Here is a 25,807-nt window from a genome sequence, read left to right as displayed (position 1 = left end):
TTATCTATCTTCACAATACAAAGGATAAAATTTGCATACATGTCACCCTCCTGATCGGATCTCAATTATGATGTTATGTTGGATATGTTGTTGTAAAAGTTGTAATGCCAACTAGAGGGGTTTATTAACCCTTTTGAATCATTCATGAATAAATGGGGTTAAAATTAATTAGTGAATCAAAGTACTTTATGCTATTAGATACCATATTGTAATTTGAACAAATGAATTACAGCCATTGTTGTTCAGTTTCTAAATTATTTCCTGAATAAATGACTTTAATTAGTCAGTCAAACTTGTACCAATAAAATAGCAATATTGTTTATATTCTATAGTTTATCTCATTATAATATCTAATGTATGCGTTTTGTTAAGGTGCAAAACATATATATAGCAATTAATTTGTTTAATATTTACACAAGAGAATCTAATATAGTTTTAATTTACACCTATCTGAATTGGTATTATTGGTGAATTTCTGGTAAGACTTTAATTTGGTAGTTTTTTGCTTCATTTATTTTTATTTACTGAACTTTGTTGGCTCATCTACAATTCATAAATTTTAAAATTCCAACAAATTAAGTTTATTGGCAGCTCTGATCTCTTTCTTGATAAATATATTAATGTTTGATATCTTACCTTCATTGGTAAAATAAATAAATATCAAAATTTAAATTGAATAAATATGGTTACTAGCTACAACAAATAGAATAAATAAATATATAGAGAGTAGTTCATAATTGTATACACAAACCTATATATGCATAGAAAGTACTGGATTCATATGAATTCGATATCATAATGATTTATCAATTCCTGTGTAGACGTTTTGATATTATATTAACATGTATGATTCGAAGCTTAATCACGGTATCATGTTGGTTGTAGTATTCTTAACAAACTAGTGGTTGTGAATTACTACTCGCTTGAGTTCTCTAGATCAAAGGTAGAAGTAAGATATGCACGACTTTTTTTTTTAAGACTTCATTTGTGGAACTATAATGGATATGATATTGTTATTGTTGCTACTTGAGTTCCCTGTAGATCTTCCAATATTTAGTATATGCACAAAGACAAATAGGGAATTAGCGTCCAACAAAATTTTGTATTGTGAAATTTTGATAGTCCCTCGAGAATTCTAATATTTACTTGAAAGCTAAGCCTAAATATGAAATGCAATGATATTTACAAATTTTTTTTTATAAGGAATAGTCAACAAGGTCTTCTTCCTTATTATACGCGCGTGTAAGAGATTCTGTTTAGCGTGAAGTGCAAGTCAGAAAATGAAATAGAATTCCTTATAGAGTAACGATAAAATATTTCATGTTAGTCCTATTTAGGTACACAATAGTGATAAATTATTTTTGTAAAATCAATGAGCTAGGAGCTTTTAGCGACGAATTAACTAAGAATTATCCATAAATTTCATAATTAATTCCGTGTTTTCTAGTTGTAATATCATTCGTTATTTTGTTTTATTTATTTCAACTTATTTTATCGACCCCTTGTGTATCAAGACGAGTCCTCTTGGGTTTGGAGTCCCATTGGATACTGAGTTGTTTTTGTTAAGGAGCATTTTATCTCTCAATATGAGACTTCTCGATATAAATTTAAATTTAACCGGACTTCAATATGAATACCGAACAGTAAACTAGAAAAAAACATTATTTGGTAAAATATTTGCTACTATATATAGGGATAGCATATAGATATACAATTGGATGAAAATTTTATGCTAGAAAAAAATACATTTGACTGACCATTATAAATTATTGTGGTCATATAGCTTTGAGCAATTAATTTTGCTTTTGATTACTCGTTATAATTAGGGTGAATAAATTGGCACTGGACCTTAATAATTTTTTATGACACATATAAATGAGACTTTATGTACAAATCTACTACTTAGATGCTATATATGAACCATTTGAATAAATAATGTTTGACCATATATACCACTTAATATAATTTCAAAGATGGTGGTATGTAAAACTAATATTAATTATTTGTGTACTTGTTTTAACAGAAATTGTTGCTGATTAGAGCAGCAATAATTAAGTCATTAAGAAATTTTTCATGATTTTCATTTGTTTTGCTAAAGAATCACCCTCATATGGTTGTGATTTTTTAAGTGAAACTATATTAAAGTAAGAGTCGAGAAATATATATATTTTTTTAATTAATTCGAATAGTTGAGGGTATTTGAGGTCCTTCTTCGTAAAAAAATGTTCTGTGTTTGAATGCATAATCAAAATAAATAAGTCTAATTCTCAACGAAATATGAATTATATCATATAAATTTTGACAGAGCGAGTATAAAAGAAAAGGTATGATGAGGTAAAGGCTAGCTTGATGATAGAGAATAAGCACAAACATATATTAAGTCCAATATGGAACTTTTCAATGCGAATTCAAATTTAATCAGACTTTAATATAAGTACGGATAAAAAAAGTGTCCAAAAATAGGGGATATATCTACCCCCAATGTTTGGAATAACTTTTTATCAAAGTATAAACATGACATGCAACTAGACTAATTGTCTAAGATAGTAGTAAAAGACTTGTTTTTTTAAAAGAAAAAATATGTCACGTAAATTAAAATTGAGACGTATTTTGAAACATTATAACAGTTTCAAACTCGAATATTAACATCTTGGTAATTTAATTGAGTTGGCTGTAGAAAATATAAAGACCACCAAGTTTTTGTAGTGTATTAAACTTTTTTATTTATGAATGTACCCAACTCAACTAACTCTTAATTCTTTCTCTAAAGGATATACTATATTTAGTTTAGCTTACACAGTCTTCTTTTTCAAATAAAATTAAATAAATAAATAAATTTATATTTAGTTTATACATTTAATTAATGTAATTTTAATGATTACATGATTTAATGAAGTAAAATACATGAATTAATTAATTAAGATCAAGTAAAATGTATCATAAATTCAAGCGCATGACATGCATGTACTAAGTTGATGTATACACTTGGTCTAAATAAGTTTTCAAATACACGTCAAATTACAAAGATTCACCGACCCAAAAAGAATAAACAATTATACTACAACGGGAACTAGTTACTTTTTAAATATAATCCTTCCCCGTTATACAAATTACAAATAATCCATTCACATCGAACGTGAATTTTAAAATATTTGGTCTTTCTTTTAAAAAAAATATACAGTTAAATTTTACATTTTTAAATAATAATAAAATCACATATTGAAATTTGAAATCCTACTTTTCACAAAAAAAAAAAAAATTGGAAAAATCAAAATTTAAATTTTTTGCATATTTCAAAAACAAATATCAACTTCAAATCAATACTATACATTTTTTTTTTCAAGAGTTTTCGATGGGAATTGACCCTCCAACTATAACTCAATTAACCAATCCTAGTTATGAGTTTATTGAACATCTATATATAAATTATTAAATAAATATGATAGAAGTAGTAATGAATATATATCGTATAGTGGAAAATTTCTTTGCTCAAAAAAGTAAAATTACAAGTTACAACGTATAAGATTTTTAATAACATTTACTAAATATGAAAAAGCAACAATTAGATTACAATTGATCAATAATTTTGCACGTTAGTGTCTTGCCGTTCAAAAACTAGAGCCTGACATTGATGCCCCTTCCGCTAGCGTGAAGGACATATATGTTCTAGCTTTTAGACAGCAGGAGCATCAACGTCTAAAAAATATGATGGAGATATACGTCTATCATTTATGATAGTTCGGATGTATATTTATTCCTTTTGCAAGTATTTTTTTTTGGAACCCTCTGCCTTTCGGGTGAGTACTTTGTGCGCACTGGGTAAAACCTCACTGTGTAATAGCCTGCAAACCACACAGGGGATGTAAACCACATTACCTATGTGACAGACTCAACTCAAAAGGCATTAAGAGAGGATCGATCCTGAATCATCCATGTAAAGAATCACCCTCCAAACAAACTAAATCATTCCAAAGATCCTTTTTCCAAGTTAAAAAGATATATTTGCCCCTATTCCCTTTTAAATTTATTTGATAACTTTTAAAATTCCTGAATCTGGACCAAATGGTTTATATGACATTATAATTTTCTCTGTCCTATTTCATATTTTGACCAATTAATTCAAGTCCAAGTCTCCAAGATGGAATCTTACCAATCTATTCATGCATGCCTTAAAGTACTCTGTACAACACCATGGACCAAAAAATAAAGACAAGAAAAAGACCTCTTTTGACTTAAATGACCAAACATTAGAAGATTTTTTTAGTTTTGGTGTATGATATTTGTAGTAGAGTCTGATTAAAATTAAATTCACGCTAAAAATCTCATATTAGATAATAAAATGTGAGCGAATACTTATCATTTTACCGCAACTTTTTAGAAAATTTTCTTTTAAGTTCAACTACAAATTATGTCTTTACCATCTGACACACTAAGGGAATAACAAGAAAATGGTGTAGACTTTAGTCTGCATGTTTTTCATGGTCATACCAATATGACAAAACTATATTCAAATTAAATGCAATAATGGTTAGAGTTATTAATTAAGCATTGATGCCTTTCACCAAATTTGGTTTTGTATGAGAAATGATATTCTTCATTTTGCTTGATTTCTAGTATAGATTGGATAATATATATATTTTCCAGTCAAAGGTTGTTATTAGGGTTGAAAAGACATGTGAGTAAATATGTCAATGTACGAGGAGTGGCAGAGGTCGGTCGAATTATTGAGAAGAAGTGACATGATGTGATATGATGCAATTTCAGTTTATCGAGAATATGATCTTAGAAAGGAGGATTCTTATTAGAATAGAAGAGTCGTAGATAGAGTAATTTTGTCTTGATTAGGGTGGTTAATGCTTGCAATGGAATTAGTTGTATCATTGTGTTTTTTTTTTTTAAAAAAAAACTTTTATTAGTGTTAATTTGTTCATAATTAATCTACCTTACTAGGTTTTTTATTACATGATTTTATTATTGTTTTGTCTACTTTTGCGGTGTTTCTTTTTTCGATTTCTCTTCATTGTCTTCTTTTTTACATCGGAATTTGTTGCACACACTTAAGCCGAAGGTCTTTCTAAAACAGCTACCCACTCTATCTCCATTATGCAGTAGTATAAAAGTCTGCATATATTCTATCTTTCTCAGATATCACTTGTGAAATTTCACTAGATATGTTATTTTTGTTGTAGTAAAATAATTAGTATACATTAACAACTTTTCTAAAAATTGAACCAAAGAATCGAATATTCATCTCTAGTCATGACTCGAAATAAAATTATTATTTATGTGAAGGAATTTATTTCGAGTATCAAGGTCAAAACACTTCAGTTTTTGACCATAAATTAAAATATAGTTACTTAAATGTTTTTAAAATATATTTACATATTTAAAAATGATATAAAAAATACAATAAGTTGTTTTGTAAATATATTATTTTTTTCTTTAAAATAGAAAATCCAAGAAAGCCTTGGATGATAAAGAAAACAAAGAGTACTCATAATTAAAATTTGAAGTAGGGGTATGGTGTATTCCTCTTATATTATCATTAACTTTGTCTCATTTAATAAAATCTTTATTTATTTTTTTGTTATTATTTAGATTTTCTCTATATTTTTAAAGGTGGTTATTATTTGTTTTACTCTTAGATGATTTATATTTTACATCACAGATTTCAAAAGTTATTTTTTCTTTCTTAAATTTTATTTTAAGTCAAACTATATCATATAAATTGAGACTGAGAAAGTAATTTTTTTTAATATTTTAATAAATTCATACTAATAATCTTACCCATTAGATTTATAAAATTCAAATTTTAAATCTACGTCTGATGGCTTTGCTTCTTGTCTCACTCTTACCAAATCTTTTGGAAACTATTGTTTAAATATTACCCTTATTGTTGTACTGGTAACTATATGACTAGTAAATAAAGAAAAAGCAAATTTATAGGCATGCAGAATTATAGTATTAGAAAATTTAGGTCGAGTAAAATTAAAGGGAGGAGATATTCATGCGTGACTGCTAATTGAATCAACATATTCCATGATTTCATGTTATTTACGCGGAGCAGAGACGGAGTTAAAATTTTAATTTTATAAGTTTTAAATTTGTAATAATGATTTTTGATAATAATATTTGAGTTTTAATTTTAATATTTATATATATTTAATTAAAAATTTAATATAAATTAATTATTTAAGTAAAATCTACTAAGTTCACTCGAACGATATACATACATTACAGTGAACAAATGGGGATAAGGGAGGGATATATCAAATAGGAACGATTTGTTATCCTTGTAATAAACCATAAATATTGTTAAGATGAAAAGAAAGAAAAATATATGAGTCCACGTAATTTAATGCGTATCCTTAAGAAATTTACTCCTCTCACTATATTTGAGGTTGCTAATTATTTCCTCCTAAGATAAAAAAGATAAATCTATTAAAAAATAATAATGTCTCAGACTTAATAATTTAACGCACTCAAAATCAGCAACGAAATCACACAAAAACCTTTTTAATTATAGTCATCAATGAGTGTGAACTTACTTCTTCAAAACAGGCTCACATGTTCTATGTAGGCATGGTGTCTTTTGGAAAAAGAAATATTCAAAAAGGTAAAGTCCTTTTCAAAAAAAAAAGTTTTGAAAATTTCAAAATTCACGTTTGCGGCATATCAAACAGGTGATATATTGTTCTACCATTTAAATTTAATGTGCCGCAAACATGAAGTCAAAAGACTTAAAATATCGAAAGGAGCTCATAATTAAAAACTTAAATTGCTTAGAGCGGATTTGAGTTGCTCGAATTTTTATTTAAAAAAATATTTGAATGTAAATATTATATTAACATCGTATATGAATATATATACATATTAGATACATAGTTATACATTATATGTATAAATAAATAACATATATAAATAAATATACATACACATAATGGCAACTATTCTTCAAAGTGTAAATTTCAACACACTAATAGGAGTAATAGTGGAATGTTTTTTTTTTTTGAAAAGAACTGTGAATCGAAAAAGAAATTTAAGTGCCTGCTTATATATATCAAAAAATAATATATATATATATATATATTATGTCAATGAATAAGTATTCGAAAAAAGTATAAATATACTAAACACTCCATTCACCAGCTCTTTTTTTTTATTTTTTGGGTTATGTATGACAAAAAAATAAGTCAATTATGATGCTCACTGGATAATATAAGACCATATATTATAAACATTTAATCTCTATTTTTGAAGGAAGAGAAAAGCCAGAAATTATTAGCAAAATTCTTGTCATGGGAAGCACGTATATACACATCAAAATTTATTATTATTTTTATTTTCCACTTTGTGCTTAGAATCTTTTTAATTTGATTAAATTTAAATTTTAACTTAAATTCATAGTATTTCAAAAATACAACTTGTATGATTATTTTTATTACATGTGAGTACAATAATGAAGTTGGACTATTAATATATCTAGAGATGTTAATAAAGACTTTATCCAAAGGTCATAGTAGACTTCACATTCAGAAAGTTATTTAAAAAACTATTTCTGTTTTAATTTATGTAGTATCGATTGATTATGTAAAAAAAAATTAAAATATTTTATGCAATGTAAATTTTAATTGAATATTTATACGACGATAAATCACCACATTAAAAATAAAAAAAAAGGAAAAAATTAATTCTTATGATACAGACTTAAAAGAAAGTGTTATTCATAATTAATTATGACTGAATATTTAATTTGATTAAAGCTGACTTTTTATTACTATTGAATAAAATAAAATTTTCAGGAGTTTTCTTAGCATGTAATTTATTCATATTAAAATTCATATCAAAATAAACAAGAGAAATTGACTTACCATGAAACTTTATAAAATTAAATTATTGAAGTCATTAAATAACAATGATATCATATATATTATATATACAAAGTTTGAATTTTTCATCCACCTTTCAAATTTCAACTACTACAATTAGTGTTGACATTTTACAACATCAACAACCATATATATTTTATACATATATGCTCATATTTAATACCCCTTCAAAATAATTCTCCAATTCTTGAAACTACTCAAAAATTTTCTCTAGAAATACTCAACAAAAATATTTTCAAAATATGGTTCATCTATTATTTCCAAGAAATAGTGGTGATCAAAACTTTATATGTTCCATGGCATTACCAATTGGTGTATTTCTTTCAATAATAGCTCTTATAGCCCTATGTGTTAAACATGGAAGATCAAGAAAATACCATATGGCTACTATTGATCAAGAATCAAATAATTATGAAGAGAAAATATTAGCTCCAAAATCATCACAATTATTACTTTCTACAAAGCAACTTACTACAAATATAAGTTCTAAGACGATGCCAAAAAAGTTTGGTGAAAAATCAAAAGTGACTAAAAGTGTTTCAAATGATCATAATGAAGGTGGATTATGGCAAAAAGCAATCTTGATGGGTGAAAAATGTAAACCACCACAATTTTCTGGGGTGATTTATTATGATCCTTTTGGAAATAGGGTCAATGAGCTTCCAAGATCACCAAGAGCTACTACTCCTATGGGCAACATCATATATTAGTCCTAGATAGTATAGTTTATATTAATTACTTGTCCCTTTTGGCAATTATATACATTGCATATATGACTTTCTATTCTCTCTTTATATATATTTTTGGTTTCATATTCGGTGTTCGGAGTCTATATTAGAGTTTCAATTAAATCTAAATCGTGCACTGCAAAACCTATTTGAGGGTGATGCTCCCAAACTAATTTTTTCTATACTCAAAGCTCAAACCTGAAATATTTAATTCAAGAATAGAACACTTTACATCACAATTCGTATTGATTCTCTATTTATATTACTACTATTGTGTAGGTATAAATTTGAAAATAAAAAATTGAATGATGTAAAATGCTCAAATTTAGGATTTGTTTGGATGGTTTTGATCGAGATCAAGGGCGAAAACAGATAAGGCTGAGAGTTCATCTGAACTTCTTTTGATGAAAAATTATATTATTTATATATGTTTAAAATTATTTTTAACACTTAAATCATTCAGTAAACATAAAACATAGTATTATTATTTTAAAGTCTTGTGAATTCTTCAATCTACTAAAATTAAGTCGTTAAAGGTGAGATGTAATATTTCTATTATATTTATCAATTTTCTTTACATACATTTCACTAAAAAATTAATTGAGATAAGGAAGGAGGTGAGCAAGATTTGTCTAAGTAGGTTATAAGCACATTTTGATCCCATGTATTCTGAGATACATGTATTTAGATGCACTAAAATACAAAAAAATTTGTAATATTACAGACTAAAATGTATCCAAGTAATTAGTTCCTAAGCTAATGAGATTTCTAGAAGTTAGCTTTCAAATTAGGGAAAAGGTACGAGTATCCCCTTACACATAATTGAAATCTCAAAATACAATTTACCTAAACTAAGGTCTTGTTATTCCATGCTATTTTTTGTAATTTTATATATATCCTTTTGCCTTACGTGGCATCAAAATATCTCTCACGTGCCTTAATCAGGTGGAATCACGGAGTGTGCCGCGTAAGACAAAAGATGTACAATATTACAAAAAAAAAAAGGAGTTCAGGGGAAATAATAAAACGTTAGTTTAGTTAAGGTGTATATCTGAAATTCCGCTGATAGTCTAGGAGATTCTTCTGCCTTATCCCTTTTAATTATAATGGACAAGTAATAGTGAATGATTGGAATGATAGTAATATCTAAAATGATAAGAGACCGACATTTTTCTATCCCAATTATGCAACATATTTTCTTTTTAGCCCATCCAAAAAAGAACAACTCATTTAATATTTAATATCCTTCGGATTCGTCCATTTTTACTTGTCCGTTTTTGAGTTGGCACATTCATTAAGAAACAATAAATAAAGGTATAGTTTTACTATGTGTATCACCCTTATTAATTCTAAGTCATCTAAATATTGAAAAATAAATAGTACTAACACTTAATAACAAAGGTAAAGTAGAAACAAAGTAATAAATCATTTCTTAATTTTTTAACTAAATAAATAAAATTGGATAATTATTTTTAATATACTGGACAAGTTAGAATAAATTTTAACTTTAAAATGTCAAATTCAGTAGTAGTTCACCTTTGATGACTGTTACAAACTAATTTTTTTCTTAAACTTCATGTCAAGTCGATTCTTAAACTTCATGTCAAGTAAAAAATGAAGTTATTAATTATTATTCGAGTTAAAATTAAAAAAAGAGAAAGTCCTCAAGTATTATAATTACATGTGGAGCATTTGCAACCTTCAACCTTTTGGAATCTTTTATTTTATATTAATAAATTACTATAATATATGGTCAAAATGAGTAGTACATTGTTAATGAGAACCTCTCAGTGGCCAAAGATCCCACTGAAATTTTTTCACAATGAAAAGGATAGTTTGTCATTTTTCTAGTAATATCTTTGTATCTAGGGGACACCCTTTTAATTAAATTATTATACCTTTTTTAAAAAGATCATATTATTATGAGGCAACTTTAGTATAATCTACTGTTTTTCTAGTGTTTTTCACGGGGCACATAGAATTATGAATAAAAAAATGACTATTTATAGTTACACTTTAGTTTTAAAGTGAATTTGGGTATGATGATTATATCACTAAATATGTATTCCATTTTTTAATCATAATTCATAATACTTTCTTCGTCTGATATTATTTGTCATGGTTTTTATTTTTAGAGTCAAACTATAAAAATTTTGATTAACACTTTAAGATATATTTTTTCATCATATTAATATGCAAAAAATTGTAATTTATAGTACTTTTCATATAGTTTTAAAATATTTATTTTTTTATTTAAAATATCAAATTAATGTGATTTAATTTATCTTTGGAAATTAATCAAATCGACTTTATCGCGTAACATAAGTATTTGTTAGCCCACCATTTGGTAGGGTGGTCCCTTGGTAATCAATTAATATGAGTATACTCCTCACTAAACTTTGATTTGATTTAAAGAAATAGACAAAATAGGTACTTTCAAGTTTCAATCCATTGTTTTCGTATTCTTGTTTCTCATCATAATTTTAAAAATGAGCATTTAAATGTCCTTCAAAAGTAAGTAAATAGATCCGAAATATATAAAATGCGATTAATCCCGCCGTGGCCCAAGCTATTATTGCGAAAATTAGCGAATACAACCAACTATCGTATGATTTTAGGTCTTAATTTTTGATATTTATATTAATATTTTATTAATTTATCAATGGATTATAAATAATTCATTTTTCGGAGCATACCTTTGAACATATTTTTTTTTTCATTTTTTGAACCTAAATTCAAAAAAATTGATTAAGAATGAATAAACTTCTATCAATTCCATCATAAATCACGTTAATTGCTTTTATGTCTGGTTCAAGTAAAATAATTTATATCCGTCCAAGCCAACTATATATAACCACGTGTATGTTTCTTTTTTTGCTATGGACATCTATCATATATATTCACATCTATGCTTCTTTTCTTATGTCGAATTATTAAAAATAATACAAAATATGAAAGTGATAGTATTCAATTATTAGAAAAGTCCAAAAATAAATAAATATAATTTCATCCGAATATATCAAATTTGAAAATATGATAAATGATCGTGGACGATTTTTAATAGTACAAAGAATATATTTGACCCTTTTTCGTAGGTACAGTATAACATTAGTCTTAATGGTATCGTTAATTAATAGAATATTCCTCTATAAATGCCACTTGTCACTATCTTTGTACGGCTTCAGGTAGAGGCAGAAAATATCAGATCCTTTCATAAAGCAACGTTTTCTTCACACATTCTCACCATTTTCCTCCAAATCTCCGCCATTGACGATCAGCTCAAACCTTCGTTTTTTTTTTTTGATTATTTAAGCAAAAACTGTAACAATGACAGACGTAACTGATGATATAGCAGAGGAAATCTCGTTTCAAGGATTTGATGATGATTGTAGGTTGCTTCAAAGCCTTCTTAACGATGTTCTTCATAGAGAAGTTGGTCCTAAATTCATGGAAAAAGTTGAACGAACTCGTGTCCTTGCTCAGGTTTGTTTTAGGAACGATTTTTTATTTTTTTGTATAAGGACTATAAACACATTGAACTACTGTTGATTTTTCCCTTTTTTTTTGGTTGATTATTTATCATGTGGAGGATTTGCTATGAAAGATCTGTTTTCTGTATGCTTTCATCATTAGGTGTAATGGATTTGTGTTTTGCTTTTTTTTTTTTTTGTACATGCATGTGCTCAAAATCATGTTGATTTAGTGATTGATGTTGTTTTGATGCGTCTATTTTTATGTGTTCTGAGCTAGAAATGATAGTTGTTGAATGATTTTTTTGATTATTGATCTGTTGAAATTCCTTTTGATCTATATATGTTGTTTGGATTCTTCAAAAAAGTGAACGGGTGCATGTGGATACTCGAAAAATAGTGTGTTTTGGGGGAATCTGATGAGTGCGGCATCGGAAAGGAAGGGTCCACACAGCTTAGTTTTTAATACCAGTATTAAAAAATTAATATAATGCAGAAGTTTGTTGAACTTTGGGTATATTCTTTGAAAATGTCTTTGTGATGTCACAATGGATTGGTTTCTTTGTTCAAAAAGGGCAGTGGTAAGTGTAGAATTTACTATTTATAGTATGTGGTTTTACTAATAGGAGGATTTTTTTTTTCTTTCCATCTTTTAGGGTGCGTGTAACATGCGAATGGCGGGAATTGAGGATACAGCAGAGCTTCTTGAGAAACAACTGGCATCAGAGTTATCAAAAATGACGTTAGAGGAGGCGCTTGATCTCGCCCGTACGTTTAGCCATTATCTTAATTTGATGGGAATTGCAGAAACACATCATAGGTGAGTAGCCCTCATTTCTCTCTGCTCAGCTATTTCATTTACTAGCAAGCGCTTTATGGGTTGCTTATCGTAGTTATAGTAGTAAGGGTAGTAATTCTGAATGTTGAATTTGCTCGGTGAAGATTTAAGTGCTTAAGTTTTTGCCTTTCAATACAAAGGTATAGAAACCACTTAAATGTATTTGATAACTGACTCATGTTTGTAGAGTACGCAAGACACGAGGAGTAGTACAATTGTCAAAATCTTGTGATGACATTTTCAACCACCTCTTACAGAGTGGTGTTCCCCCAGATCAGCTTTATGATACTGTTTGCAAGCAGGTTTGTTCTAATCATCCAATTTATCAGCATACTACATGTGGAAGTGTTTTGATCAGGCAATTTTTTTTATTTGAGAAAATTTTCTTCTTATGCAGGCGGTTGAGATTGTTCTCACTGCACATCCCACGCAAATAAACCGTCGTACCTTACAATACAAACACATCAGAATTGCAGTGAGTTCCCTTCCCAGAATGTTTTCCAGAAAAGAGTACAGTTGTATATTTGATCAAACCATCTTTGACTACTGTTTCCCTGTTAATCTTTATTTTGTGTAGCACCTTTTGGAATATAATGACAGGCCTGATCTTGGGATTGAAGACAGAGACATGCTGATTGAAGATCTGGTGGGTGCCATTGCATGTTGTAGGTATTAAAGCCATATATTGAATAACCTCACTGATCCAAAAAACTTGTGGTTATTGTAGGTCAGAGAGATGACATCTATATGGCAAACAGATGAGCTCAGGCGACACAAACCTACTCCAGTTGATGAAGCTAGGGCTGGTATTTTTTTGAGATTTGTACAAAATCTGATTTCGACACCTTCTCATTCTAGAAAGATAACAAGTTAAAATCTTTCAGGTTTACATATTGTGGAACAGACACTGTGGAAAGCTGTGCCCCATTATTTACGTCGAGTCAGCAATGCTTTAAAAAAGGTTTTGTGTAATATGATTTTTGACACTGTTATAACAAAGGTATACAATATGTTATAATTTGTTCTGCCTCCTCCTTTTAGCATACTGGAAGGCCTCTACCATTGACTTGCACGCCGATAAGATTTGGCTCTTGGATGGGGGGCGATCGAGATGGAAATCCAAATGTCACAGCAAAGGTTACATTTAATATACTTATACATGTAATAGACTTAGTGTTGTATTCCCGAACTAAGTTAAATCGTTATACTCTGGTGAATATAGAGTTTGCATGCATTACTTTTTCTGTGTTCAAGATCAAGAATAAATAAAACCTGTCACAGTAAAGTCTTGCTTCCACTTGGGTAATGTTACTTTTCTCACAAACATTGATGAAACTTCCTATTATAAGTTCAGTAAACAATCATAGGAAAAAAATATAATTTTGCTCACCACATTCTTAACGAGAAGCTTTCTTTTTTGCTGCATTCCATTGTTTGTGTAAGCAAAGCCATCCATTGTACTGATAGTAATTTCCACCTATAAAATTAACATATACTTTTGTCATTTCAGGTCACAAAAGATGTCTCTCTTCTGTCCAGGTGGATGGCTATTGATCTTTATGTACGAGAAGTAGATAGCCTCAGATTTGAACTTTCCATGACTCAATGCAGTGAAAGATTTGCAAGATTGGCTCATGAAATCTTAGAAAAAGGTTTGTTAGCTCAAAATTCTTTTGAAACTTTGCTCAGTGGGTCATCCTCTTGCTTGGTCGGTGGTAAATTTCTGGCTTTGGTTTTCAACTATATGTTTAGGTAATGAGTAACAAATGAATCTGGTAATTTTAATCAATTAGCTATCCAAATATTATTTAACATGATTCAGATCATGAAGAAGTTAGGGTACCTGATGTTACTCTCTTTTCTTCTTTCTTTTTAAAGTCTAGTAAAATTTTCAAATGTTCCCTGTTGGTGGATATCTTTTTCTTTTATATTTTCTACACCAAAAGTGTCCTATATAACAGAAGCACTGTAATGAGAAATCCACAGCAGTAGGTGTCTCTGCTCAATTTATTTAGCACTGAAACTGTTTTATTCGTATTCTTTTGATAACTGAGAAATCCCTGAGGGCTAGTGACATGTGGTTTGAAATTTGGTGGATACTATGTTAATTCTTATGGTTTAGAGGCCGGCCATTAATTGCTAGTCATGTTTTTTAAGATGCTAATCTTATTGTAGAACTTGTATGTCTCAGTCAAATGTTCAATTATTTGGCATGGGTTGTCAATCCAGAAAAATTTTCCTTCGTAAGGGATGTATTATGACTCTCAAACTTAGCCCTATGCCAGATAGAACAAATTCTAGCTTATTATTTACAGCAGACGGAGGCATTTTCACTTATCTATTCATCTTGTTTTTATGACATTCTCAAGCAGTTAGGCCATCTCGATTAAAATCTATTTCTGAATTAGAATCAAGGTATCTATGTTTTCTGATGGTCTCTCGGAATACCGTTCAGGAAATACCTCTGACAATCAATTTGACTCTTGGAATCACTCCTCAAATTGGAATCAATCAAAACATCAAGGACAACATGCTCCTCCTTTTCCTACACAGCTTCCTACCAGAGCTGATCTGCCCTCTTGCACAGGTAGTGCATATTCATTATCCATTTCATTTATACTGACAACTTTACCTTATATCATCTAATACAGTAATGTCTTCAAAATGCTAGAATTTCTTCATTTCAGCTCGGTTATTATTATTGTTGTATTCTTAAGTAAATATACCCTCCTTCCCATTTTATGTGATGTTGCTCGACTGTCCACGCAATTTAAGAAAGAAAGAATGACTTTTGAGACTTGTGATTTATAACAAGCCATACATATGTCTATGACTATAAATAATCTCATTAAGGTTTGAAGTTTTAAAGTTTTGTTCCTAAACATTTAAAGTTATCATTCTTATGGGACAAATAAAAAGGAAAAGTGCATCACATATACTCCAGGTTGCGTTAATTTTCTCTAGCTTTCTCGTTACTTTTTGTTGATTTCCATGATTGTCACATAGGGTTTGTGAAATCACGAACACATATCTATCAGGTTAAATTTTTTCTGTGCCTTCAAGATGCTTCAACGTTTTTGGGTCAATGAATTGGAATTTTGGATATCTCTAATCTTGTAAATGTAACATAGAAAAATGCCCAATGTCTGTAAAAGCAGATACCATGATATGTTTATTGTTGTAATTCGTCATCCATGCTCAATGCTGTAAACTGACATTTGTGGTTTGTCATGGTTTCTGAAGTTCAATTTGCTGCGTTTGCTGTATCTTTCTCTCTTAAGTTGTTTTTCAGTATAAAATCAATGTTGGCTAGTTACTGATAAACATAACAAATGATCTTTCACAGCATGCAGTGACGTTGAGTCCCACTATCCTAGACTGGCTCTTCCGGGGACAGGTGTCATACCGCTCAAAAATAAGGTTAAGCTGGTTATGTGATTTCATTACAGTTGTCATTCTTGTCTGTTTATGCTCCTCTACCTTCAGAAATTAGTTTGTTCCTTATTGTTTCTTACTCCAGAAATACTCTGTTTCTCATGCATTATAAACCTTTACAGGATGGTCAGACTACTTCAAAAGTGGGTCCCCTTGATGGTGATTCTAGTAAAAATACTGAGAAGGCATACGGAAATGGAAATATAACACCACGGTCTGCTTCATTAAGTGCTAGTCAGCTTCTCCAAAGGAAACTTTTTGCCGAGAACCAGATCGGAAGGGCCAGCTTCCAAAAGCTAATGGAACCAAGTTCATCACATAGGCCTGGAATTGCGCCTTACAGGATTGTCCTTGGGGATGTAAAAGAAAAGGTATCCTCTTTGTTCCTACAACACTAGTCAGATATGCTCTCTTGCCTCAGACAACAAAGCTTTTATTGGAATTTGATACACGGAAACTTAAGAATGATAGGTATGTTTTCCTTTTTTTTTTTTTTTGCTTTGGAATTGGAAGGAATGTATTTATTAAGTAGGTTTATCCATAAAAAAAGGAACTGATCTAAACGATATAGTTCCATTCGCATCTCCTTCAAGAGCTTTTAATGTAAAGAAAGGAGATGCATCAAGAACAAACAACTTGTTCATTTGCATATTTGGATCCATAGTCTTCCTTCCATAATCTGCTAATATATCTGCTACTGAGTTAGCCTCCCTCGTTATATGCTTCATTGTTGATCCTTGAGTACTTTCTCCGGTACATTTCTCCATGATATGGTAGATGATGGTTCTGTTTTGATGGTATGGTACTGAAAAGATTTCAAAAGATGTCAAATCTAGCAAATCTATCTTCTTTGATATCCAAAATTTCTTTGTAAAATACAATGTATTTCAACAACCAGAACTTTATATTTAATTGCATGTAGAGAGTACAATTACAACTGTTCATTATTGTTATTCATCTTTACCATGTTAAATCTTTTGACATTTTGATAAGAAATGGATTTGATTTTGGTTTAGGTTTGTTTGGGTTGTCAATTGGAAAACAATGTGCTTGTTTAGATTTGGTTTTGGAAGGGTGGGTTTGTCTGTTAGAAGAATTGTTTTCTGAGTAGTAGGCCTTTGATTCCTTTCTGTTTCTGAAAAAAAAACACAAAGTCATAGCTGCTATTCCTGCACACAAAAAAATGTTGCTGTTTGTTTACCTGTGTGCACGTCTAAGAATGAAAATGTGGAAACTACAGTCAGGGTTCTTCAGAGTGGAAATTTCCACCCCGGTAGTCATTTTGATAATTTGGTTGCCAGATGGTTCTTAGTCACTTGGTGTTAATATATGGTTGATGAATGAACTTTTAGTTGTAAACTATGCAGTTCCTGAGTACCATCACTTCCAACTAGTGGCCGAGTTCTAGTTTTTTTTTTTGTTAAGCAAGAAATTGGTTGGTAGATATGAGAATAATAAATCGAAATTGATTTGACACGCATTAGTTGGATTTTATAATTCGTGGAGGTAGTTTTCCGAAGAGATAAATGTCAAAAAACACACATAAACTATTTTTTTAGTATCACACCCAAACTATTGAAAGTATGAGTTTCATACCTAAACTATCACTTGGTAGTTTAAAAAACACACTTTTCTCTTTATTACACTCTCTTCATGGTGTGTGTACTACACTCTCTTTTAGCTAAAAAGTTGTCATATCACACTCCACATGGACAAAACATTCCACATTGACAAAAATTAAATAAGTTATTATTATTATTAGTTAAAACTAAATATGAAATAATTATTATCCATAAAATAATATTTTATAAAAAATAAAATGGGTATATTTTTCTTACCCTACTTCGTTACTTCCTCTCACCATACCCCCCCCCCCCCCATTTTTTTAGTTCTTTTTTTTGTTTAAATTTATTTTTATAAAACTATTTAACCCCCCCCCCCCCTCCAAATAATAATTAAGGCAATATTTTTCAAAAAAAATAAATCTACCCACTCCACCAAATCTTGCGCTTCCAAATTTTTTTTTCTGATTTTGTGTTAGACATATACATATCTTTTTAGGAAAGTATACTAAAATTTCCATCCGTAACACTTTTTTTTAAAAAAAAAAACTTATTTGTTATATTAGGTACACAGGTAGAATTTATTTTTTCTAAAAATATATGCACATATCTTACACAAAACGAGAAAAGTAAAAAAAAAAAGGTTAGCGGGGGGGTTAAATAGGGAATGAGTGGGTGGCTTTTTTTGTGGGGAGGAGGGGGGGGGGGGATTTTATAAAAGAAATTTAAAAAAATAAAAGATGGGGGATTGTCTGGGGGGGGGTTGTACGAGGAGGAGATGATGGAATGAGGTAAGAAAAATAATTTAAATTTTATTTTTTAAGAAAATAATGTTTTGGGATAGTAACACTTTAATCTTTAATTAATAGTAATAGTTTATTATTTAATTTTTGTCAAGGTGAAATGTTTTTTCAATGTGAAATGACATGTGTCAAGGTTTTCTCCAAAAAAGAGTGTAGTACGCATGTCATTGAAATGTGATTTAGGTATGAAACTAAAAAAAAAGAATAATTTAGGTGTGTTTTCGACACTTTATCTCTTTTCTGAACAAAACAAGATGTGAATTCTTGTCATGATAAGGACAAGCTTGTATCCTCTAAATTCAGTTTACTTGTGTATACTATGTGCAAGTAGTTGTTTGTTCCTAGCATATTTGTTTGGATAAACTCAACTTTCTGATGTTTGCGGAGTTGAGGATAGGCTAATATCCTTTATCAATGTAGCAATTTCTATTTTGCATGTCCCATATGGAACAATCCTAAGTCAGGAAGTTCTTATAGTCCTTCAAAATTGAATGTCCAACTAGTGTCTTTGGACTACCATAGTGTTTGATGATGGTAGTCTTTTCTAAATTCAGCTCCTCAAGTCTCGGAAGCGGCTGGAGCTTCTTCTTGAAGATCTTCCATGTGACCATGATCCTATGGATTATTATGAAACATCAGATCAGCTTTTGGAACCACTTCTATTGTGCTATGACTCGCTGGTACTAGTCAATCCTTTTTGCTTTCGTAATCCGTTTAATTAAGATTTCTGAAGAAAAACTGTTAATACTCATGGATAACTCCTAGTACTCAAAAATGTAAATATTGGGTGCGTTGCAGCAATCATGTGGGTCTGGGGTTCTAGCTGATGGCCGGCTTGCTGACCTAATCAGGCGGGTTTCTACATTTGGGATGGTCTTAATGAAGCTTGACCTTCGTCAGGTATATGTTTTTTCATGTTACGGGTGAGTTTTAGTAAAACACATGCTTATATCAAGCCAATGAATCAGGAATCTGGTAGGCACTCTGAGGCACTTGATGCAATCACAAATTACTTGGACATGGGTACATATAGTGAGTGGGATGAAGAAAAAAAGCTGGACTTTCTGATAAAAGAGCTAAAAGGGAAAAGGCCTTTGGTTCCTCCTACTATAGAGGTAAGATAATGTACTTCTATCCTATTTTAAGTATATTCTTTAGTTATCTTTGTATTTTTTTAATTGATCTAATCTTCCGTGCCTTCACAAGAGGAAAAGAATGAGATTTAATAGAACCCATTTAACACTAGAGATAGCTTGCATGCCCAAAACTGTAGGCAAGAGAAGTATCTTTATGAGTGGTTAGTACTGGGAGTTGCAACTCAATCCTGTCGTTGCTTCAAGCTCTTCCCTCTATCTACGAACAATATAGGAACCTTTAAGGCCATCCTCATGTGTTACATCACTAAACTTGCACTCCATGTATTCCTTGGATTGAAGAGAGTTCAATAATCACAAAATATAGTGGGGAATGCTACCGAAGAGTGGTTGGAGTAGGGATGGGCATAAAATCGGAAAGACTGGACCGGGAATTGATATTAGGTAATGAGAATCAAAACCATATCATTATACTCTTTTAGTATATTGAGTAACAAGGTAGATAGCTGATTCTTGGATTGGGAAATGATATTGGATAGGGAGTAAACTAATAAGTACCTAAGTTTTTACCACTTGAGTGAAGTGTATTTATGTTGCAATTTAATTAGCTGACAAAGTCTGTGACTTGAGTTCCTTTATTAGATTGCTGGTTCCTATTCTTCGTCTTTGACCTGAATGTTTTTTTTCTAAAACCTTTCTATTATAGGTTCCGCCTGATGTCAAAGAAGTCTTGGACACATTCAAAGTAGCAGCTGAATTAGGAAGCGATTCACTTGGAGCTTATGTTATTTCCATGGCTTCAAATGTATGATCAATATCAATATTCACATGGTTTACTCATAGGGCTACCTTTGGCAGTGGTGGAATGGTTCAGCTAAATCTGCCCAAAGGATATCTGATCTCAAGTTTGAGCTACTTGTTTCCGTTTTCCATTATATACTTGCATTTTGATGCATGTTCATTTGGCAGGCCAGTGACGTCCTAGCCGTAGAGCTTTTACAGAAGGATGCACGCCTTGCTGTTGCTGGGGAACTAGGCAGGCCTTGTCCTGGTGGAACGTAAGACTGATATCTCTTTGGTTGCCGATGCAATAATATAACTTTCTTCATGAACTTACGCAAAAACTTATGTGCATTTGGATGTCTGGCTGTGCACTAAAGTTTCAGAATTAATATGATCTATATTCATGCAGTAGGGCTAATGTTAAGCCAATGAATTGTCTTTTCAGTTTTCATCTTATGAATCTTTAATGCTAAATATTTATGTATACAGACTGCGGGTGGTTCCTCTGTTTGAGACCGTGAAAGACTTGAGAGAAGCTGGCTCAGTGATTAGAAGATTACTATCAATTGATTGGTATAGGGACCACGTCATAAAGAACCACAATGGGCATCAGGAGGTATTTATGACATGATGCATTAGGCTATCTAAAAAAGTTTCACTTTTGGGCTTAGCTCATGGTGGTGTGCACAGGTTATGGTTGGTTATTCTGATTCTGGAAAAGATGCTGGCCGTTTCACTGCTGCATGGGAGCTTTACAAAGCTCAAGAAGATGTTGTAGCTGCATGTAATGAATATGGAATAAAAATAACTCTATTCCATGGACGCGGTGGAAGCATTGGCCGTGGTGGTGGTCCTACATACCTTGCAATTCAATCCCAGCCACCTGGATCTGTTATGGTTAGTTTCCAGTTAAACTGTCTTGAAGTTCCTAATACATGCTATATACCTGAAGAATTGTTTTAATTATATCATGGGTGCATTGATTTAGATCAGGTTGTTCATAACCATATAGATCCAGTCACCATGTGGTAGTAACTGTCTACTCCATCTTAATGTCAAGACAAGGGGAGTATAGTTGGATAGGAATTGGTTTTACTAAAGATATCTTATATTTCCATAATTATCCGGGAGCGAAAGACAGACGTGTATGTGTTCATCACCCTATTTTAGAATTCATTGAATTGCCACAAATTTTCTTCCTACCTTTGTTGCTTCCTCTTCGTCTAAGTCTTTTTAACTTCCTATCTGACCACTCACAATATGCTCTCTAACTTATCATGCATAACAAAATTTGACTAGATTATCAAAAATATGGCACAACCAGTGGACATAAGTTTGCTGATTCTTAAACTAAGTTTTTGCTCTTCTTTGCTATCAGAAAAGCCTTAACATCACCTCCCTGCAATGCACTAAGAAGTTTTTTTAATTTATTCTGAAATTATCAGGGTTCTCTTAGATCTACGGAACAAGGAGAAATGGTGCAGGCGAAATTCGGATTACCCCAAATGGCTGTTCGGCAGCTAGAGATATACACTACAGCTGTTCTACTTGCTACTTTACGTCCCCCACAGCCTCCAAGGGAACAAAAATGGCGTAATCTGATGGATGACATATCAAATTTGAGCTGCAGGAGTTATAGAAGCACAGTATATGAAAACCCTGAGTTCCTTACTTACTTCCACGAAGCAACACCTCAGGCTGAGCTAGGATATCTCAACATTGGTAGCCGTCCTACAAGGAGAAAGAGTTCAGGTGGAATCGGTCAACTCCGTGCAATTCCATGGATATTTGCGTGGACCCAAACAAGATTTGTCCTCCCTGCATGGCTTGGAGTTGGTGCAGGTTTGAAAGGTGTTTGTGACAAGGGACATACAGAAGACTTACGCGCAATGTACAGAGAATGGCCCTTCTTCCAGTCCACTGTTGATCTTATAGAGATGGTTTTAGGGAAAGCAGACATTCCTATAGCCAAGCATTATGATGACGTTCTAGTGTCTGAATCACGAAGGGGACTCGGTGCAGAAATGCGGAGGGAGCTCTTGTCAACAGGAAACTATGTCCTACAGGTTACTGGTCATGAGAAGCTATCAGCAAACAACCGTAGCTTGCGGAGGTTAATCGAGAGCAGGCTTCCATATCTGAATCCAATGAATATACTTCAGGTGGAGATATTAAAGAGGTTGAGAAGCGATGAAGATAACCATAAGCTTAGAGATGCATTGCTCATTACTATAAACGGTATTGCAGCCGGGATGAGGAACACTGGCTAAAGGCCAACAAGTTCAGGTATGAAGTACTTATATAAAATGTAGATGAAATTATAGCTTATCCTTCTATAACCTATTACTAGTTTTAATTTTCTTCACGTACTTTCTCTATGTTATATTTTGTGATTAAGCATTTGAACGATCAAACATCGAAATGAAATTTCCTTTCAATTTACACACAGTGCTTGGTGTATCTAGTATCTACTTGTAATTGTAGTGTCTATTATGCATAGTTGATTATAAATTTCAATATATTCCGATAAACAAAAAGTTGGTTCCAAGTGTTTCTTCCTTGGGACAATTTAAAGCGTTAGTCATCACACATACATACTGTGGTAAGTGGAGAATATGGTTCATCTTCTAAGAGGAAACAGTAGTCATAAAATGCTAGGTGTTTCCCTCTACCATGAATGGAATATAATATGATCTCATGTCCAAATCATATACTATGGTACCATTTTTTGGCTTTTACTTTTAAGCATATAATATAGGATTCTATATGTTCTTTAAAGAAGATTCTACATCAGACAAATATAAGTGAGGTTCAATCATCTTTTACAAAATCAATGTATATTTGAGAAACTCCCAAATGTTGCATAAAAATCTTTTCATTTTGGTAAAAATGGTGTTCTCCAGCTTTGTTTTGACTTAAGCAGCTATTAGCTATGTATGATAACAAAATAGGTTCAAATTATGAAAGGAATAAACACTCGAAGAACTTAAAAGGAAATTTAACACGTACTATATTATGATTACATAAGAAATAAGTTTTAACCATGTATATAGAATTGAGTGTGAATTAATATAATGTTTTCTCCTTTTGATGACCACCTTGTATTTGACATTCACTTAGGCTTAATTAATTTGAATTTGTATCGTATAGCATTCGTAAAAGAAAGCACTCCGTTTCAAGAATTTCTATATATTCTTAGAGCTCGAACCTGTGACCTCTGATTATGACATGACTTAGGCCAGCTAAGCTAAGGATGTTATTTCCTCCTATTATTCTTTCAAGTCATTAGGGTTGTGAAAAGTCATTTCATTTTCTTTAATTTGTTGAATTCTTGTTTGACCCCAAAAAGCAATTAACTTTCCACGATTCAGTCATTCACTTTATGACAAAAGAAAAGAAATAATGGAGAAAACGAGATGCACAATATCATAACCTAGTATCTTAAATGGTCTCAAAGATCATCATGAAAATCTCATTATTTATAATACAAGTTCCTATTATAAACCACGTTATAAATCAAAATCACATGGAACTACAAATTCTTTAGACATATATATACTACAAGGACTCGGTCGGAGATAATACTCTGATCTCGGAATAAGTTATTTTGTGATTTTATCCCAACTAAATATGGGATAAGCTTAACCTAAAATTATAATATTTAATCAACTTTGAACTGAAAAAAACAAACATGGATTGTTGTAGGACAGTTGTGATTCCTTGGAGTCCCTAAAATGGAAACAATTTTGTTGGAAGTGTCACTGTCTCCATGAATAAGTTTTATAATGCGCGAATCCAAATTTAGTCGAAACTGTTTAATCAGATACAAAGCACTATGAAAAACACTTTAAATTGAAAAGACATTGATGGGGATGCAAATATTGTAGTGTCCATAAATAAGGACACATTACTTGATACTATCTAGCTAGCTGCAGGCATTATAATATGATAAGATGTTAGTGTGTATTGCCCATAGTCTCCTCATTCATAACCTTGAAAGTGTACACATTTCATGTCCACAAATTAACTATGATCGAGTTTGGGAAAATTCAGTAACAATGATTCAAACTTTATATCTTGATTAAGAAATTCACACAATACATTAAATTATCTATCTCAAATCCAATTACTGTCATGTACTTTAGACAAATCCCACATCGAAAAGAATATAAAATGAAGCGCTAATTGAATAGTATAAGATTATAAGAAATATGTCGTATTATGGCGACTCTATAAGAATGTTCTTTCTCATCGTTGTTCTTTTAGCTAAGTTAAATGTTCTTTCACATCGTTGTTCTTTTAGCTAGTTGTTAACTGAGTTTGGGTCCTAATCAACTTTTGTGAAGACCTTCTAGTCATGTTGCTTCTTCTTGACCCAATAACTAGTTATGTGACATCAATGTGGGTATCAAATACAAGACGTCCTAATCAACTTTTGTGAAGACCTAGTTCTGTTGCGTCTTCTCGACCCAATAACTAGTTATGTGACATCGTGTAGATATCAAATACAAGACATTTGGTTTTGGAAGAAGTCTTACTACTTTTAACACAATATTTTAAAAGATTCTAAATCTATAGGTGTCAATTTATAAGATCAAGTCAACACCTTATCGGAAATGCCAGAATATATATATATATATATATATATATATATATATATATAAAATATACATATCAATTACTCTAAAAGAAAAAATAAATCTTTTAGCATTTACTTTAGAGTCAAACATGTGTGATTTAGTGTTAATGATAACATACAATTAAGTTTATAGTGGACGTGATTATATTTATTTAATTAAGTCTTAGCCCTTAGGCATAAAATCCATCATTTAAGTATGGATTATGAACCACCATTACTTGAAAAGCATGTTAGGGTCAACTAGCACTATGGGAAGCACTTTTTTGAAAAAAATATACGTGTAATTTATACACACTCATATAGTGTAATTTTTTTTTTAATTATTAAAAACATAATAATTACAAGCTTGCAGCTAACTATTCATAATATGACACGTTAATTACTTTTAAAAATGGTAATAATTATGTGATGCCCTTAGGAAGGGTGAGTCTCTGAGAACGAGTTAAGTAGGATTGACAGACTTTAAGCGGATAATTTTTCAAAGATGAAGCGTATATGATATTTAAGTAAATTCATCATCGAAGGCGAAAGAAAATGACAATGACAAATTCACATGAGAAACTCAC

General features: G+C 31.0%; 1 protein-coding gene across 1 annotated transcript; it reads left to right on the top strand.

Moving 5' to 3' along the window:
* The first annotated feature begins 11,329 nt into the window (after positions 1-11,329).
* PEPC1 (phosphoenolpyruvate carboxylase) lies at positions 11,330-23,044 on the top strand. The gene is made up of 20 exons (XM_004236902.5): positions 11,330-12,100; positions 12,744-12,907; positions 13,113-13,227; positions 13,323-13,400; positions 13,503-13,571; positions 13,653-13,731; positions 13,810-13,886; positions 13,967-14,062; positions 14,436-14,577; positions 15,381-15,512; positions 16,272-16,345; positions 16,483-16,731; positions 19,280-19,405; positions 19,524-19,625; positions 19,694-19,840; positions 20,526-20,624; positions 20,789-20,877; positions 21,092-21,218; positions 21,293-21,499; positions 22,048-23,044. The coding sequence occupies exons 1-20, from the start codon at positions 11,945-11,947 to the stop codon at positions 22,870-22,872; spliced, it is 3,153 nt and encodes a 1,050-aa protein (XP_004236950.1). The 5' UTR covers positions 11,330-11,944; the 3' UTR covers positions 22,873-23,044.
* Positions 23,045-25,807: the final 2,763 nt, after the last annotated feature.

This window comes from Solanum lycopersicum, chromosome 4 (assembly GCF_036512215.1).
Source record: "Solanum lycopersicum chromosome 4, SLM_r2.1".
Taxonomy (NCBI): domain Eukaryota; kingdom Viridiplantae; phylum Streptophyta; class Magnoliopsida; order Solanales; family Solanaceae; genus Solanum; species Solanum lycopersicum.
This window is presented reverse-complemented; position numbering and strand designations above follow the sequence as displayed.

What these genes read in the sequence shown, in the direction of transcription:
- PEPC1 (XM_004236902.5), top strand. Translation starts at nt 11,945, where the DNA reads ATGACAGACGTAACTGATGATATAGCAGAGGAAATCTCGTTTCAAGGA. An exon ending in TATTGTGCTATGACTCGCTG is followed by an intron (nt 19,406 to 19,523) that starts GTACTAGTCAAT and finishes GGTGCGTTGCAG; the next exon opens with CAATCATGTGGGTCTGGGGT. An exon ending in TGGTTCCTCCTACTATAGAG is followed by an intron (nt 19,841 to 20,525) that starts GTAAGATAATGT and finishes TTTCTATTATAG; the next exon opens with GTTCCGCCTGATGTCAAAGA.